This window comes from Notothenia rossii (genome assembly GCF_949606895.1).
Source record: "Notothenia rossii genome assembly, chromosome: 4".
In the NCBI taxonomy this organism is placed as follows: Eukaryota; Metazoa; Chordata; class Actinopteri; order Perciformes; family Nototheniidae; genus Notothenia; species Notothenia rossii.
In genome coordinates, this window is record NC_136902.1 from 65676736 (window position 1) to 65692401 (window position 15666).

The 15666-nt window shown below is 39.4% G+C and overlaps 1 protein-coding gene across 2 annotated transcripts in view; it reads left to right on the forward strand.

Annotated features, from left to right (window-relative positions):
- Window positions 1-15666, forward strand: part of snx19b (sorting nexin 19b) — a 52302-nt gene that overhangs the window by 16903 nt on the left and 19733 nt on the right. For both annotated transcript variants that reach the window (XR_013807427.1, XM_079677288.1), the window contains 2 exons: window positions 14667-14851; window positions 15264-15351. Coding sequence is in view for 1 of the 2 variants with exons in the window: in XM_079677288.1 (XP_079533414.1) it covers window positions 14667-14851; window positions 15264-15351 (273 nt within the window). In the remaining variant the exon portion in view is untranslated. The remainder of the gene's footprint in view (window positions 1-14666; window positions 14852-15263; window positions 15352-15666) is intronic.

Here is a 15666-nt window from a genome sequence, read left to right on the forward strand (position 1 = left end):
GTGTGTGTGTGTGTGTGTGTGTGTGTGTGTGTGTGTGTGTGTGTGTGTGTGTGTGTGTGTGTGTGTGTGTGTGTGTGTGTGTGTGTGTGTGTGTGTGTGTGTGTGTGTGTGTGTGTGTGTGTGTGTGTGTGTGTGTGTGTGTGTGTGTGTGTGTGTGTGTGTGTGTGTGTGTGTGTGTGTGTGTGTGTGTGTGTGTGTGTGTGTGTGTGTGTGTGTGTGTGTGTGTGTGTGTGTGTCAGGTCTGGCTGGAAGAGCCGGCTCTGTGCTCCTATAAATGGGGTCCAAGGCAAAGCTCTGGTTTGGGAGATGTCTGAGTTTTATGGACTGGAAAGTGGGAAAGTTTAGGATGAATATAGTCTCTTTCTCTTAGACAGCAGTCTGGATGGAAAATCCAGATGGAGCCAGATTGTTGTCAGTGTCTAGATGTAGCAGCCACTCTATGTGAACATCACCAGCATTATTATGTTCTGGTTTTAAGTTAAACGTAATGCTTCCTTCGTTTGCCAAATAAAAAGGTTTATCAAAAATCACCTCGAGTTAATGCACTTGCGTTTAATCTGTAAACCTGTAAACATTTATATCGCTTATTATTAACGTTACCAATTTGACCCCACTTTTGTCCTGTAGAATGTAATGCACTGACTTGAGTACATCATATTTAAAAAATATTTTTTGCTAAAAGATGCTCTAGCCAGTTTCTTCAAATTGTACTGGAGGAGATAGGGGGACACAGTCACCATTGCGGGAAAAGACAGTGCGCGCAATATGTTAGCATCAGTAAGAAAACCCCCCATGATAAATGTTCCGTTTAGCGTACATTATACAGAGGGGAATCACAGCTGCTCTCCGTGACTCTGGGTCTTCATGCCAATAATTCAGAAATCATCCAAATGCAACTCAAATGTTATAATGAAGTACAAAATCCTCTACTTCCTCATACCAGCTTGTCATCCATGTCTTCACGTGTATTTGTTTACAACCCCGCCCAAAAACGGAACCAGCAAATACTAAATGCAATTAAATTATTTTATCCATTGACACGACTACCAATAATACAAATAAGTCAATGAAAGATTCAGAGCGCTGATACTTATGTCAGCCTTTAAAATGTGTGATGTAATTTCCATAAATGCTTGCGTGAGTGTTTAGGTTGCCCGACTACAGAATGAAATGCGCCCTCAGAGTCTCTGATATTCACTTACAAGCACCAGACAACCCTGGCTGCAGCAATGCGGTGGAGAAAGACAGTTAGTCACAATGATGATAGAATATAATGATTGTAATTAATCTTATTGCATCAAGTGGTGCAGACTTTCTTGGAAAGCTGTTTTGCCATTGGCTGTGGTTACCAACACACTAAGTTTGGAACATTTCCCTTGAGTGAGTTGACGTCATTCGGGCTGATGGACGGACACATTTACCACTCCAACTTATCGGAGAGTCCACCTGCTCTACAGTGCTGTTGCTGTCTTTGTTCTTGTTTTGCAGTCGGTTGTCTGTAAGTTGGACCGGCTTCCTTATTGCTTTTCAAGACATTGCGACGCAATCATTTCCATGTGCCAACTTCATTCTGCCCATCTTTTCTGCACCTGTCCCACAATGACATGATTCTTTATTTTTACTCACTAATACAGTATATTAATACCTCTATAAACAAATCAAATGGTAGCACAAGTTCTTGCTGACAGCTTGATGATGGAGGTGAGGATGAAGGGAGCATGGAGGATTTGAAGCTTGTCAACAGTTGTCATATAGAAGGCTCTCACTCACTCAATCTTTGTATTTTGCCCTCTCTGCTTCAGCTACACTGTTAGTTAATACCAAGGGATCTCTCTCTGACATACAGTGGCCTGCTTGGGTTTCAGCAGTGGTGAACAACAAGTTGTTTGGCTTCAGGAAGGTGGTTTTGGTCTCACAGCTGCACTATTTAGCTCGTGACCACATTGTGGCATTTGGAGAGAACTCAAAAAGATGCGGTCAGAACTCCAACATTACCAACATACAAAACACTTTGTTTTATAAGTAGTATATTTTATTCACTACGACTCCACTGGCATGTTATTTCATAATTTTGTTTTTCAATGTTTAAATCTGGCAGTTTCACTGGCAGGTTCGGGATGTATCCAATAACAACAGTCTTCAATGTTAATCTGGTTTAATATAGTCTTTTCTAGGTTATTCAATTCAGGCTCATGAAGATTACATTGTGAAGACCCTGTGATTTAACAGTTGTAACAAAGCCATACACCAACATCTCCAAACTAAAGTGTTTTTTAAGGCACTGTAAAACCATAATCAGGGCTTTTTCACCGAACAATATTAACACATGAGCCTCTCACTAGTTTTTGTCTCAGCTTTTTTATAGGAGTATCTCACAGTGTTCATCAGCAGACTTTATTTCTTACTGAATCAAGTCTTCAAGTCAAGAGATTGTCTTTTAGTATTTAATAGGCTTTCTGCAGAAAGGATATGTATACTCTTTATCTGTTCTTCGTAAGCTTTTAGAAACACAGAATCGTTGGGACTCTTAAACAGTGTAAAAACAACAACTTATCTGTATTAGTACATTTACCGTACATTAGGGTTATGCACTGGGAGAAAATACACACAGCAAAAGAACATTCAGTGACTTTCCCATTCTTGCACGTGATTAATCAAACGCATCAATATTGCAATTTTCCATTACAATACAACACATCTATAACATGAATTATTTATATATACAGTTGTCACTCAGTAAGAGATAGGATGTGATCTCTTTGACAATTGAGCAAAAAACTCCTAATGAAAAAGACTAGGAAACACAGGTAAAAGATGCAGAAAACATTAGTTAGAAGACCTTGCGCTACGATTGTTTTTGTTAATGATATGAAAAAAAAATTGCATCTCAAAAAATAAAAGTAAATGATGGTCACATTTAGAGGAATATATACCATAAAGCAGAATATGCTACAGGTGGTCTGGTTTGGCTTTTGATCTGTCTAAGAACTTAACCCATTCACAGTGTATTTAAATTCATGAAAGTCAATTGTACTTTCCACATTCTCCTGTCAGTACAATTTAGACCCAGCTTAAGTTCATCCAAGTTTGATGCATGCTGCCATATGCACTAGAGAGAAAAAGAGTAGTACAACAAATTGGTAAAGGCACAGTGGTCTTAAATTACTACATATGCAAATATGTATCAGCAGATATTTAGTTTGAGGTATTAACAGTAGAAGAAAACAGTCATACAGTACGTGTCTGGCTTTGAAGACTATTATATATCTTCGATAGTTATTACTTTAGTAAGCGTTCCCTGAATGTATTCTTTTGGACATTGTGTATCATTTGGCACGTATGTCTGGCTTCCAGAGTTTATTTTTTTGTCATGTCCTTACATAACAGAAAGCCTCATGCAGTATGCAGTATGAATACTCTAAAGACCCTATTATTCTCAATGATGTGGGGAATCCAGGGATTTAGGTATTTGGATTCGTCTAAAAACCATCCACTCTGGATTGTTTTTAACACTGCTGTTTGTTTCCACAGTGAGGAGGTTATATCCTTCGCCGTTTTCCTTTTCCTTGACATATGGGTCCCGGGGCCAGGCGTGTGGTGTAAACAGAACACCCTGCTGGGAGCTCCAAGCTTCTCCTGTCAGCAGGAATTCACTCTCAGGCCCAGTGTGCTGGTGGTCAGACGGGTGGGCTACACAAGACAGATCTGGTATTGGTGGGAAGAAGAGGAGGGAGTGTTGGATGGAAAGAGGCTGTTACATAATGGAGCTGGGCTATCTATCAGGCTCTGTTGAGTGGAGTCAGTGCGACGACCCTGGACAGGCTGTTCCTGAGAGGAGACAAATTCAGACTCACCCCGTAAAGTGGGATCAGTCTGTAAGTGGTTTCTATCTCACCCCGTGTTTCAGTTGGCCGTGTGCCCTGTGTCATGGCACTATCACGTTCGCAAGAGGAATTATTCCCTTTTTACATCTACAAGCGTTTCTGAAGAATAAATATTGTCTTCTATTACAGGCTAATAGTAGTCTGCAGTTGCTTTCCAATTCTTACAGACCTATGTAATCCTCTCAAGGGGACATAATAGGTCAAATACTTAGGTCACTTTTCTTGAAGGTTATGAAACATACTTATCCCCGGGCCCCTGGGTGCCATCAGTTCAAGCTTGCCAGCCTCTGTGTTCATTTATCCTTATTTAGTGTCAGCGAGTTGAAAGGACGACAAAAATCCTCCCTCCCCAGGACATGAAAGATAATATGTCTCATTATTATCCACACTCTTGGGAAGGTTAGATGAAGAACAAGTGTTGTGTGCTTGAACACCGGATGTTTGCATGATGAACTTGATAAGCGACCCTTTGTCCCCTTCACATCTCCGGTGTCTGTTTTCCCCGCTCACCTGAGCCCGGGGGCCTGAGATGTGGCTCCAGAGTTTGTCTTCTGTCTCCCGGGACATACTTGTGCAATGACATCTTGTCTGTCGAAAACTGTCTGTAGGCTTATTTTAGCTCCAATGGGACCTGGTTATGCTTGTCTGTGTTTACCATTGATGGTAACTCAAATAAATCCCACTAGAGTTCAACACATGCATAGTTGTGCGCCAGCTCAGCTGATGTTTTATGATTTTTTTGGATTCTCTTGCGTCACATGTTATTGATTTCCTGCCAAGTCATCGAAGTATCTTTCTTCCTCTTTTAGCTTGGTTGCCATTGATTGTGTCAGTTTCATTGTTGGAGTTGAGCCCTGTAGTTCATTGAATCACTCCTTCAGACCCATGAGCCTGTAAGGGTAACTGGACTCTATCTCAGGACTTTAAGTGAGGATCTTTTTGAGGCTAAGACTACATGTGTTGTCACAGCTAGAGGAACATGCTAATGCTAAGAAATGAGCATGAATATATGTGGTGGCTTTTTAAAATTGCAATGTTTCTGCAGTGTTAACACATTCATATTTATGTTTCAAACAAAAAGTAACTTTTCTCTTCTTGTGAGTCGACATTTGAAAGAACAATCATAATACAGAAAAAATAAGACATCTTAGAATAATTATTGTTCAAGTATTGCTATGATGCCTTGCTGAAAGAGGGGGAAAATGTCCTTTGGCGATGTTTGTGTGATATAAAGTATGACATTGTCAGTATTGCACCACAAAATGTGTCAATGCCAACCCTCAAATGTCAGTAAACTTCCACGGGACGGAGACACAAAAACAGTTTTGTCCCCATTTGAAAAGTGGAAAAACATGCTCAATAGAATATCTACAGTTTATCCTTTCTTTCACAGAAATACATGATTATTCAAATATTTAGCTGTAAACTGGCAATAATGTTAACAAAGAAAAAATCTGTCAGTTATGTAAATGAACGACATTTAGCTGAAAAACTAGCTCAGGTAGGTTTCACAAACTAAGAAGTATTACCAGTTAGTCCAGATGACTTAAAGGAGTAGGAGGATGTCATATTTGGAGTTGTCAGGGATCTTCCTCTGAGCTCATCCTGGGTTGGCACTGCCTCCTCTCTACGCCTGCTACTTGTGTATCTTTGGAAACTCAAGGGCAATGCTTGAGGGTATTTTCCTCCAAAGGATCTCAGTATGTCACCTGCACTGTAAACATCTGTTTCCTGGCAGCACTAACACAGTAATCATTACCACAGGGAGAAGCTGGCTCTCCTCTCCTGTGAGCTGCTTGTTTTTCACCCAGCAGTGTTTGGTCGGCCACTCTGTGTACAGCACTGCTAGACTGTTCAGATTAAAAAAACATAGCTGTAATATACATTTATTTTCTTTATGATAACTGCTGTTCACATAAAACAAATCTAAATGCCAGTGAAGAGAGTGAAGTTTGTTAAACTTCATGCTGATAGAACCGACAAACTTAGGAAACTTGTCCTGACAAGATCTGTACTTGTGTGTTAATGATAATTTAATTTGTTTTTTGATCAATTTAAACCTCATCAATCCCCCAGGCAGAGAACAAAACATTAGTTAAATGTGAGTTAGAAAAATATTCCTCTGATGGTAGCTGAAGGGTAGCTGGAAAAGTACTGGTGGTTTTCATGGTAGTAATAACTCTGTACACAGTCTAAAACTTTACCAGACCACAATCCCTCATATAGAATTACTTGGCATTTGCCAGCTCTAATTGGTCGAAAAGCACTCTGTTTGTGAATGTGTGTGTGTGTGTGTGTGTGTGTGCATGCGTGCGTGCATGTGTGTGTATGTGTGTGTGTATGTGTGTGTGCAAGGTCTAAATCCGTGTGTGGTAGCATGGGCCAAAAGGAAAAGTAATCTCTTCGGTGATTGCCATAAGACTGCAATGGTGATGACAGCAAGTTCGAAGGATGTTAGTGTAGCATAGGCAAGAACCTTGACCCGTGTGTGTGTATCTTCTTGATGTTTTCATGCACTGACCTATCTCATTAAGCATGTGCTAAGATGTGACGTGTGGTACCCAGACGGTGTTAATGCAAACCTCTGTGGGCCATATGGGATTAGATGCTGGCTCAGGTCTGTAACGTCACATGTCTGTGTTTTGACCAGCCATGGGGAACACGGCGCCATGACAGTCTCTATAAAACCAGACCCGCACACTCAAACATACACAGAGAAACAGTGCTGACTGTAGACAGAGGGGCGGGCGGCTGTAAGACGGCACCATGTCCTGAATGGAGGTGCTGATGTGATGAGCAATGTGCCGGAGGGCTGCACTGAGGTGTACGCCTCGCTGGGAGCAGACACATCACACAGTGAAAACAACTGTTCCCACTGCTGACATCTGTGTTCCTCTCAACTGGAAGTCTGGTCCTTAGATAGGGAAATTCTGCAGGAATGGATAATTCTGTAGTATGAGTAATACTGTGTGGGCTGTTAAAGGATGAAGAAACCCACCTTCCTGTAATTATATTTGCCTTGTCACTGCCCACTAGTGTTAGGTCTAATGGTGTCATCGTGCCTTTTGCATCTGTTTGTGCTCTTCCTTGGCTGATGTGTACAGTACACGAGAGTGTGGATACGATATAAGACAGATGGGTTGGGCCGAGTTTTTAAAGTTTTATACAGATTGTGTCCGGGTTCGTCCTACTTGACATGGTGCTTCAAGCTGTTTTCAATTGAAAATCGAGTATAAAGATAAATAGAAAGGATGGGTTTTCTGTCTGTATTGGGCTTCCAGTTGTTCAATGATTCCATGGTTTTTTAATCTTTATTGACAATGTATACTTATATTTTACACTTTCAGATTTCCTGTAATAAACCTCACATTTCAAATATCAAATTATCAAAAATCACTTTTCCAATGTAAGTATTTATCTATGCGAATATTCATATTCATGACTAAACTAGCAGAAATCTTAGTTAGAATAGGTCAATAACAATGCCCTCTCAACATCAGCCTGTTCATTCTTAGCATGTCAAACTTTAATCTCAATTCTCTCAACCCAGCCTTGTCTTTTCAAGAAATGTACATGATCTCATTGAAAAGTAAAAAAGCCAAAGTTAAAAGATCATATTTATTTGTTGAGTTAATATGTGAACCTTTTCAGTGGAGCAGCCCTGCATTGCTAGGTGGTTAACGAGGAAATGAAACATCATAATTTTACCCATCAGGAAATCCCTTTAAATGTTATTCAAACTAGACTTACTGGCATGTCTGTCTTAATTTTCCTGATTACTTGTGTTGAATAGCGTTTATCACACTTTTAGAGATGATTGTTGGTCTGGTGCAAATAGCGCAAGTTGTATATAAACAGGTAGCGATTTTAATCTTAGTCACTTCTTCTTTCTATATCGATGACTGTTCTAAGTAAAGCTTGGCTGTAAATGCTGGATAATTAACACTTCATCACATGGAATGACCTCTAATGTTATCCCTGCTTCTTAAATTGAACAGAGCAGGTTTTGGTGAGTAGCTGGCACTGACTTTATATTTGCCATGACAGGCAAGTTTCTCTTAGAAGAAACATGGACTACATTCCCTTAGATCTGTACTTTTAACATTGGCTATAGGTATCAAGACAATCAACATGTGTTTCTCTATCCAATCATACCTTACTTGCCAAAGTGAAGGATGGCCTAACTATTTATCTGCGTTTTGCGCTTGGGGAGAGCTAATTTCATTTCCCGATCTGAAGACTCAAGATAAAAAAAATAGGACAAAATTGGTCTTTAGTCTTAGCCAATGAAGCCATGCTTACAGCACAGCTTCAATGCTCATGAAACGTGATGGTGTGTTCCATGAAGAAACTCTGCCCTGACCATTTTCCCAGGAAATCTTTGGTCACGGTCTTGCACAAAGATAATTTCCACATGACTCCTGTCTGCCACACAGCCGTGTCCACATCATGACTTTTGATTTCTCCTTATTGCTCACAGGCTACAGACAAATGATCTCATATGTGGGGATGCAAACTATTCATTATCTCCATGTGCTCCTGCTGTTCATCTCTCTGATGTAAAACCATTTACTGACAATGGAAGTCTTAATGGGAACCAGTGTAAACAGTATGGTTTCCCAGCCGTCATACACTTACCTAAGAAATGAGGTCACAGATAAATCAGGTTTATGTTACAGATTTAGAAATTCATACTTATTAGTCACTTTCTTCAATATGGAACTCTGTGTAAAATGTCACCTTTAGAAATTGCTCATGCTTAGACCCAAGACTAGACATGGTGTAAGAAGTAAAGACCTTAATGTGCCCAGTTTAGATGTGGTATCTTTAGGGTTGGTAAGCGAAACTCTGTACCAAATTAGAAGCTAATCCAAAAGTACCCAATAACATTTTTAATTAAGCTACCTAGCTATCTGGCAGGACCAGTAAATATAATTAAACTCACTTTGTAGATGGTTAGTTAACACTAAAAATATCTATATTTTTTCTTATCTGAACATTTGACCTCTGGTATTGTTTTCACGATTTGGAAACGAAACGTAGATTTGATTAAAAAAATGATTTGGTAAGCAGATTTGGAAACGATACAATTCATACAATCCCTGACCTTATGTTTTTAACAACTCTGTATTCTCAATAATGTAGGTCAGTTTTATGTCATCCATTTTTTACTAGAAACCACACAGTACTTTTTAGTCAGTTAAACATGAAAAGGTATTTAATGGATGATGCACACAGACTAAGTTATCACATTTAAAGAATGCCTTTTTCCTGGGATTTTATATTTTCACATACATTTCAGGTTCGTTCAAACAGAACTTCAAACCAAAAGCCTGCAGCGAAAAACCATATGGAGGTCATTTAGGATAACTGACAGGTCTGTGTGAGAGCTGTAGTGCAGTAACATACAGTAGACCATAACCATGTTTATTCATTTATTGGCTGCTTTTTACTTCACATCCTGCCTGGAGAGTCTGTCTTTTTAAAAAATAATAACTTACTATCAATTTATTCTATAATGTTTGGATTTACAACAGTGCAGATAACTGTTAAATGAACCTATAGTTCTAAACCTCTAGTAGCACTATGGAGCTTGTTTTTCCATGAGTGGCTGCCTGCTTTGTTTACCATTTGCACGGGCTGGAGCATGCACATGCACGCACCAATTTTTTAACACTATTCCTCTGATCTACTGGTGGCCAATATGAGATCCTCTTACATTAAATGCTGTAAGCCAGTAAGCTATATGTGACTACTTTTAGATCCCAAAAAATGGGGATTTGATCTGATTCCCAATTTGGCTTTGGCTATCACTCGGGAATGTTATGCAGCAGTAGAGGTTGCAGATTTGGGATCCTAATTTATCATCTTAATATCTTTAACCATGAGTATTATAATAAATAGTTTCTGCTTGGCCTTGACATGTTGCTGCCAGGTGTTCCTGCCTAGAATTTGGTATTTTCTTATTTCATTATCTTGATTATGTTTTGATGGGTCTCAGCCGATGGAAACTTGGAGCAGTCTTTGACTGCGTGACCTCAATTAAATCTGATCACAGACCAGACTGTGTCAGCGTGTTAATTAAGACTGAAGTGTGAAGATAGATTGGGACACTCTGTCTTTAACCAGCGGGTTATTTATAGGAACATAGTGCATAATTCCGGCCATTAACACAGACACAATTTATGGGTACCAAACAATATTTTTTATCTGCTTTGCTTTCTTTTTTTAAGGTCTTAAAAACACTTTCATGTTGTCCACATTTAACCACACACAAAGTTATTGTCCTCATGTGTTAAGCAAGAGCTTCTGGAGAGTAATGTTTTTATTTTTTGAAGTGTTTTCTACTTGGGACAATTATAATCATTTTTTGCATAGCATGACGGAAGTTTTGAAGTTAATTTCACATTGCATTGTATGTGTTTTTAGCTAAGTCACCGAGTGATGCAAGATGCTATATTGGGAGTGTGTTTGGCATTCAAAAACTACAGGTGTACAAGATTCCCTAAAAAGTATACTTATTCAAAAGATGTTACATCAGTTCTGAGCAAAATCTGCAATTATCTGTCAATTAGCCCATATATGTATTTGTACCTTTGTAATTTACCATTTCAAAAACCGGTGCGATATATCCATGTTAAATAGCTCCCAGTCTTCTTCTTCTCCTTCTTTGCTGTCAGATTGCTGTACACCTTGGCACGTTAACACCTCCTCTTGACCACTGCATTGGTGAGCAAGTGTCTGGAATGTGTCCCAAGTGTGTGTGCAAATGCCTCCTCATGCACTAAACAAACTAAACAGGTTACTAGTCTAAAACTCCATTGGATACCTTTTTATTAGACCATTTATAGGTGTAAATGTTCCCTGCCATTCATTGTACGATTAACACAAATAAATGTAAGCTTGCAGCTCTTTCTTGACCTTTGAAACCACAGCTGGCAAAACAATCTCAACTCGAGGTCCACTTGTTTGCTTGCTACGTGACGATTGTTTGATAGGGTCAACTGAGTTGAGACGGATTTCTCGGATTTTCTGTATTAGCGCAATGATTTACTCCGATAGTTTATCTTCTGTCTTCACAGATTGAAACTGTGTGTAGCTGTGATTGCACTTGCTTTCATTGTCTTCATTTTACACAGAGTCTTTATCAGCCTTGACTATGGCAGACTGGTTGTATTGGTTGTCCCGCTGTACACTTCTAGCTTTCCTTCTTTATTTTTTTATCATGGTACCACAACAATTGCACTGCAGGAAACCTTTAAGGAGAATATCCTGAAATGCATGATGTCTCAACATTTGTGTACAATTACATACAGGAAAATTGGTCCCACGACTTGTTTTGTTCAAGGATATCCAAAGTGTAAAACTAGAAAAGTTGCTTCCGGTCCAAATCCAAAACATTCAAATGAATGTGTGGCAGTCACTGGCCCTTCAAGCCCATTAAGGAATGATCAACACTTTTCTCCTGTAACACCATGTAACCATCAGGTGTTTTAGGGATTTATAGTTGTAGCTCTTAAGACATGATTGAATACCTGACAAAGTGTAAATGTCCAAATAATATTTTGTTACTATTATGCTGTCAGTGACTGTAGGTCTCTGTTTCCATATGTTCCTGTTTGCAGTGGCCAGTCATAACCCAGTGATTTAGTGAGCTTGTCTCTGACTGGTATGAGCTGGTGAAGAGGCAATCTTCATTGTCCACCTGCTGAGCTTTAACCAGCCTCGACCAAAATACACTGTTACTGGGGCTGAGGCTAGACTTCAGAGGACAACATACTCATGTAATCTGCAACAATGTGTTTGTGTATGTGTGAGGGAAGAATTTACAACCTAATTTGTTTCCCTTTAAGTTCTTTTAAACCCACCCAAACTCAACTCATTTGAATACATGTCTGTCTAATATTTGTGCATTTCGAACAAGTGTTTAGCTTCAGTGGTTGACTGAAGAATCTTTACAAAAAAATTGAAACTTGGCTTTTTTTACTTTAATTTTGTCCACATACAGTATTAGTTTAGTTAAAAGCAAAAATATAAAGTACAACACAAGTGTTTTGCTTTTATCTAACCTAAAACAATTACGTGAAACCTTTTGGCAAATTAAATTTGATTAAAGTCAACGTTTGAACTATTTGAGTTTTACAGCCTATGAATTCTGATAAAACATTTTTTTTTACAACTGTTTTGCAAATCCCAAATCGATAACATTAGCACTTTCCTTTTACCACATCGTACAGTAAGTGTCCAGTTAGCATTAGCTGTATGATTATAGTTGGTCCACCTGTGGTCACCTGTTACCTCAACAACTCTTTATCCTAAAATCAAAACATTTAGTGCACCGAGTGCTTGAGTCACAAATGAGACTAAACCTCTGACTAGTTCTGAGCCCTGCTAATGGCCTGTTTTGTGTTTGTTGGGGCTGAAGTTGTGATCTGTTTTTCCCGGAACATAAATTAATACATCATTATCTGAGAAAATGTCTCCCGCGTCTGTTTTTCCGCCGCAGTTGAACTTAAGGAACAGAAAATACTTTATTATTAGTATTACATATTTGGCACCCCTTGTGCTGTTATAAAACACTATGGAACAAAAAAGTGTAAAGTAGTGAAACCTAAAATTCCGGCTGGCACAACTTGTCCATCCATAGCTTCTCTTAGAGTAGCCCGGCAGCGTGGTAACTGGCCAGAACAAGCTAATGAAATAACTTAATTTTGGACCAAATGAAGTGAGCAAAAGAAGCCGAACATTAGGACCAGAGGGAGGTCCCTGTTTTTTTTAACAGAGCTCTGAGGTTTGGACATAGCTGCATAACAGCATCTGCATGGTGTTACGTTTTTAGGGTCTGTTAGCCCTGTGAATCTTTTTATAATACCTGAAATGATATTTTTCAAGATTTATTGGTGTTGAACACCCTCATTTTATATATACAAACTTTGTTTTATTTTGACTAATTCCAAATGACTAGTACCTCCCACAGATTGATGTTCCTGACCTGTACAATGCTTGAATACTTGAGCTACATCGAGATGTTGTTTTTAGCTTTTACTTTGTGCTTTTAATAACCTCCTCATCCAGTCTGGGTTGTGACTGGCTGTGTTTTCAACCCCCTGATGGTAAATCTTGGCATGACAAAGGTCACAGAGCTACACAGAGCCTATTGAATGTACTCATCACAAGACTTTAAATCCACCAGTTATATAGCAGGCTTGAGGGTGATGGCCTCAGTTTGAGATCACTTCCAGTGTGAGACTGCGCCAGGCTGGACCCCTGTGATGCATTTTTTTGTTTTAAAATCTGCGTTGGAGTGCAATGAGGCATGGGATAAGTTGAAGGGATTGGCCGGTCTGAGACCAGGATCATTGAGAAATGGTGAGGTCAGGCAAAATGGCAAGGTCACACCACATTGACTGACCGACTGAGCGACCTTAAAGTCAAGAAGTTAACCAACTGTAAACAAGTTCTTTGTGCTGTGACATGATATACGCTTTTAGGTAAAGCAGCAGTGACATAAGTATTGGGAGGGCCGGACGCTTGGTGATGTGATGACTTCTCACAGGGCTTGTTTGTGACATGCGGTATCTGAAGAGCTAACCGCTAACGTTCTAGCTGGCCCATCTCCAAGAGCTTCTCTTTATTTACTTTCTACTGTTGTTTTCTTAAAGGTGACCTATCATGCAAAATGCACTTTTGTACGTCTTTTATACATGAATATGTGTCCCCGGTGTTCCAGGGAACTCACCAAGTGTCAGAAAACACAACCCTCTCTATTTTCCTCCATACCCAAATCTCTTAAAAAGGGGCTGCAACGGATCTGATACAGACTGATCCAGATTTGAACACTTCTGTGACGTCACAGAAGTGGCGCTACGGCTATTGGGCCAACTCCACCAATCAGGAGGAGACAGCCACGGACATTGCCGTTCGAAAGTGCTGGAGACGCTGTAGTACATATGCCAGGCCTGTAGATGGTGCTGTTCTCACAGAATCAGCCCATGAAAAGACAGTGTTAAATTGAGCGAAATGAGGAATGGCTAAAATGCATGATCTGTTTGGTATTTTGAAAAATAAAAAGTATAAATATGCCTTATATAGGTATGGTCCTACACTATATTATTCAAATATAGCATGATAGGTCCACTTTAACATAACTGGCTGGCATTCTGTTAACTGTTGCACACAATTTCTACGAATAAAGTTTATACAAGAGATACAATTATCCTCCTGAGCTTGGCTGAATTAGCAGTTTTCATAAGATATATTTTTACCATGAACATAAGTCCAAAAACTGCCAGCAAACCAATCCTTTTTTTCTGTGGGACAGTGTTAAGTCTGATTGATTAAATGAAACTGAATAGCGCAACACATCTTAAAATGCACATCTGAAAATGCTAGCTTCTAAGGGTGCACTGATCGAACAAATTGATGTGTCATCAGATTGACTACGAAGACTGTTGGGTATATATAGAGAAAGCCTATCAATCTATCTACAACAAAAATGATGTTAATGAACGGTGGCTGATTGATCCAAACAACGGTTCATCATTTTAGGGGTTGAACTGACTATGCCCTTCTAGCAAGTGCACTGATGGATAAAATTTGCAGTAAAGTTTAAATACTACTGACCGTACTTTTAGAAAAAGAAATGCAAATATATCCCAAAATTGGATAAAACAAGGATGTTGAACCCCATCAAAAATGGCTGACTTTGAAATTGGCCATTTCTAGACACTTCTCATCAACTGTTCTAACTCCAGACCGCTGTTGTGTGTTTGTGAATTTCAGATGGCTGGATGTGAACGTAGCCAACCTGACAGCCACTGCATATTGGGTGGTGTACCTGCAGGTCATCCAGGAGTCTGTGTGGCCAGGAGGAGCCCTGCCCACTGCCCCTCAACTTGAACGGAGCCAGCAACAGAAGGACAGCACCAGGCAACAAGCCTTACACTGTCTGATGAGCCTCCTACCAGGTACATGTACACCCAAACAAAAAGTAAGAATTTTGAACCAAAAATGTGTATTTTAGTACCAGACCAATTAATTTCAAGGCCAGTATTATTGCACCATTTCAGATTATCGATCATTTTGTTGATATTGTTTATGATGATCGGGTATTTGTAGGCTAATAATGATCAAAAACCTTTTTTCTTGAAAGACATGTTTGAGGTAAATTAGAAACTGTTTCGTAGAATATATGTCATATTCTCAAATTTCAGTATAAGCCTCAAAACTCAAGTATCAGCCGTGCTCTAGAAATTGTTTTGCTTTATTCAAACTATACAACTAGTTCCTCCCTATGCAGTCATGAGAAAGGGATGGACGTAGCCAACAAACAGCTGGTTACACTGTGATAAATAATCATTTTTGTCTTTGTGACTTTAGATCTGGTCTCTGACATGTTGGGCTCAAACAAGTACAAACTGAGCTGGGAGACTGCGCTGGACTCTCTTCAAAACCCCTACATTAACAGGTTAAATACACTATACACTCAATGGCCTCTTTTTTACAGTCAGTCGCCATTTACAGTTTAGGCAAATTTACCCAGGGCATCAGTGCTTTGGGGATGCATGGAGAAGGGGAAAGAAACGCTGGGTGGTCACTCTGCACCCCTACTTCTCAGATTCTTATCTCAGTCCCAAATCTAGCAGACCAAACCCCCAAAGCATGATTTACAGTTTCTGTAAATAAGCAGAACAGGAAAACGCAATCATGAAGTGTGGACTAATTTATTCACTAAACAACAACAAGTTGAATGAACAGCTGGAGAGGATAACGGTTTACAGAT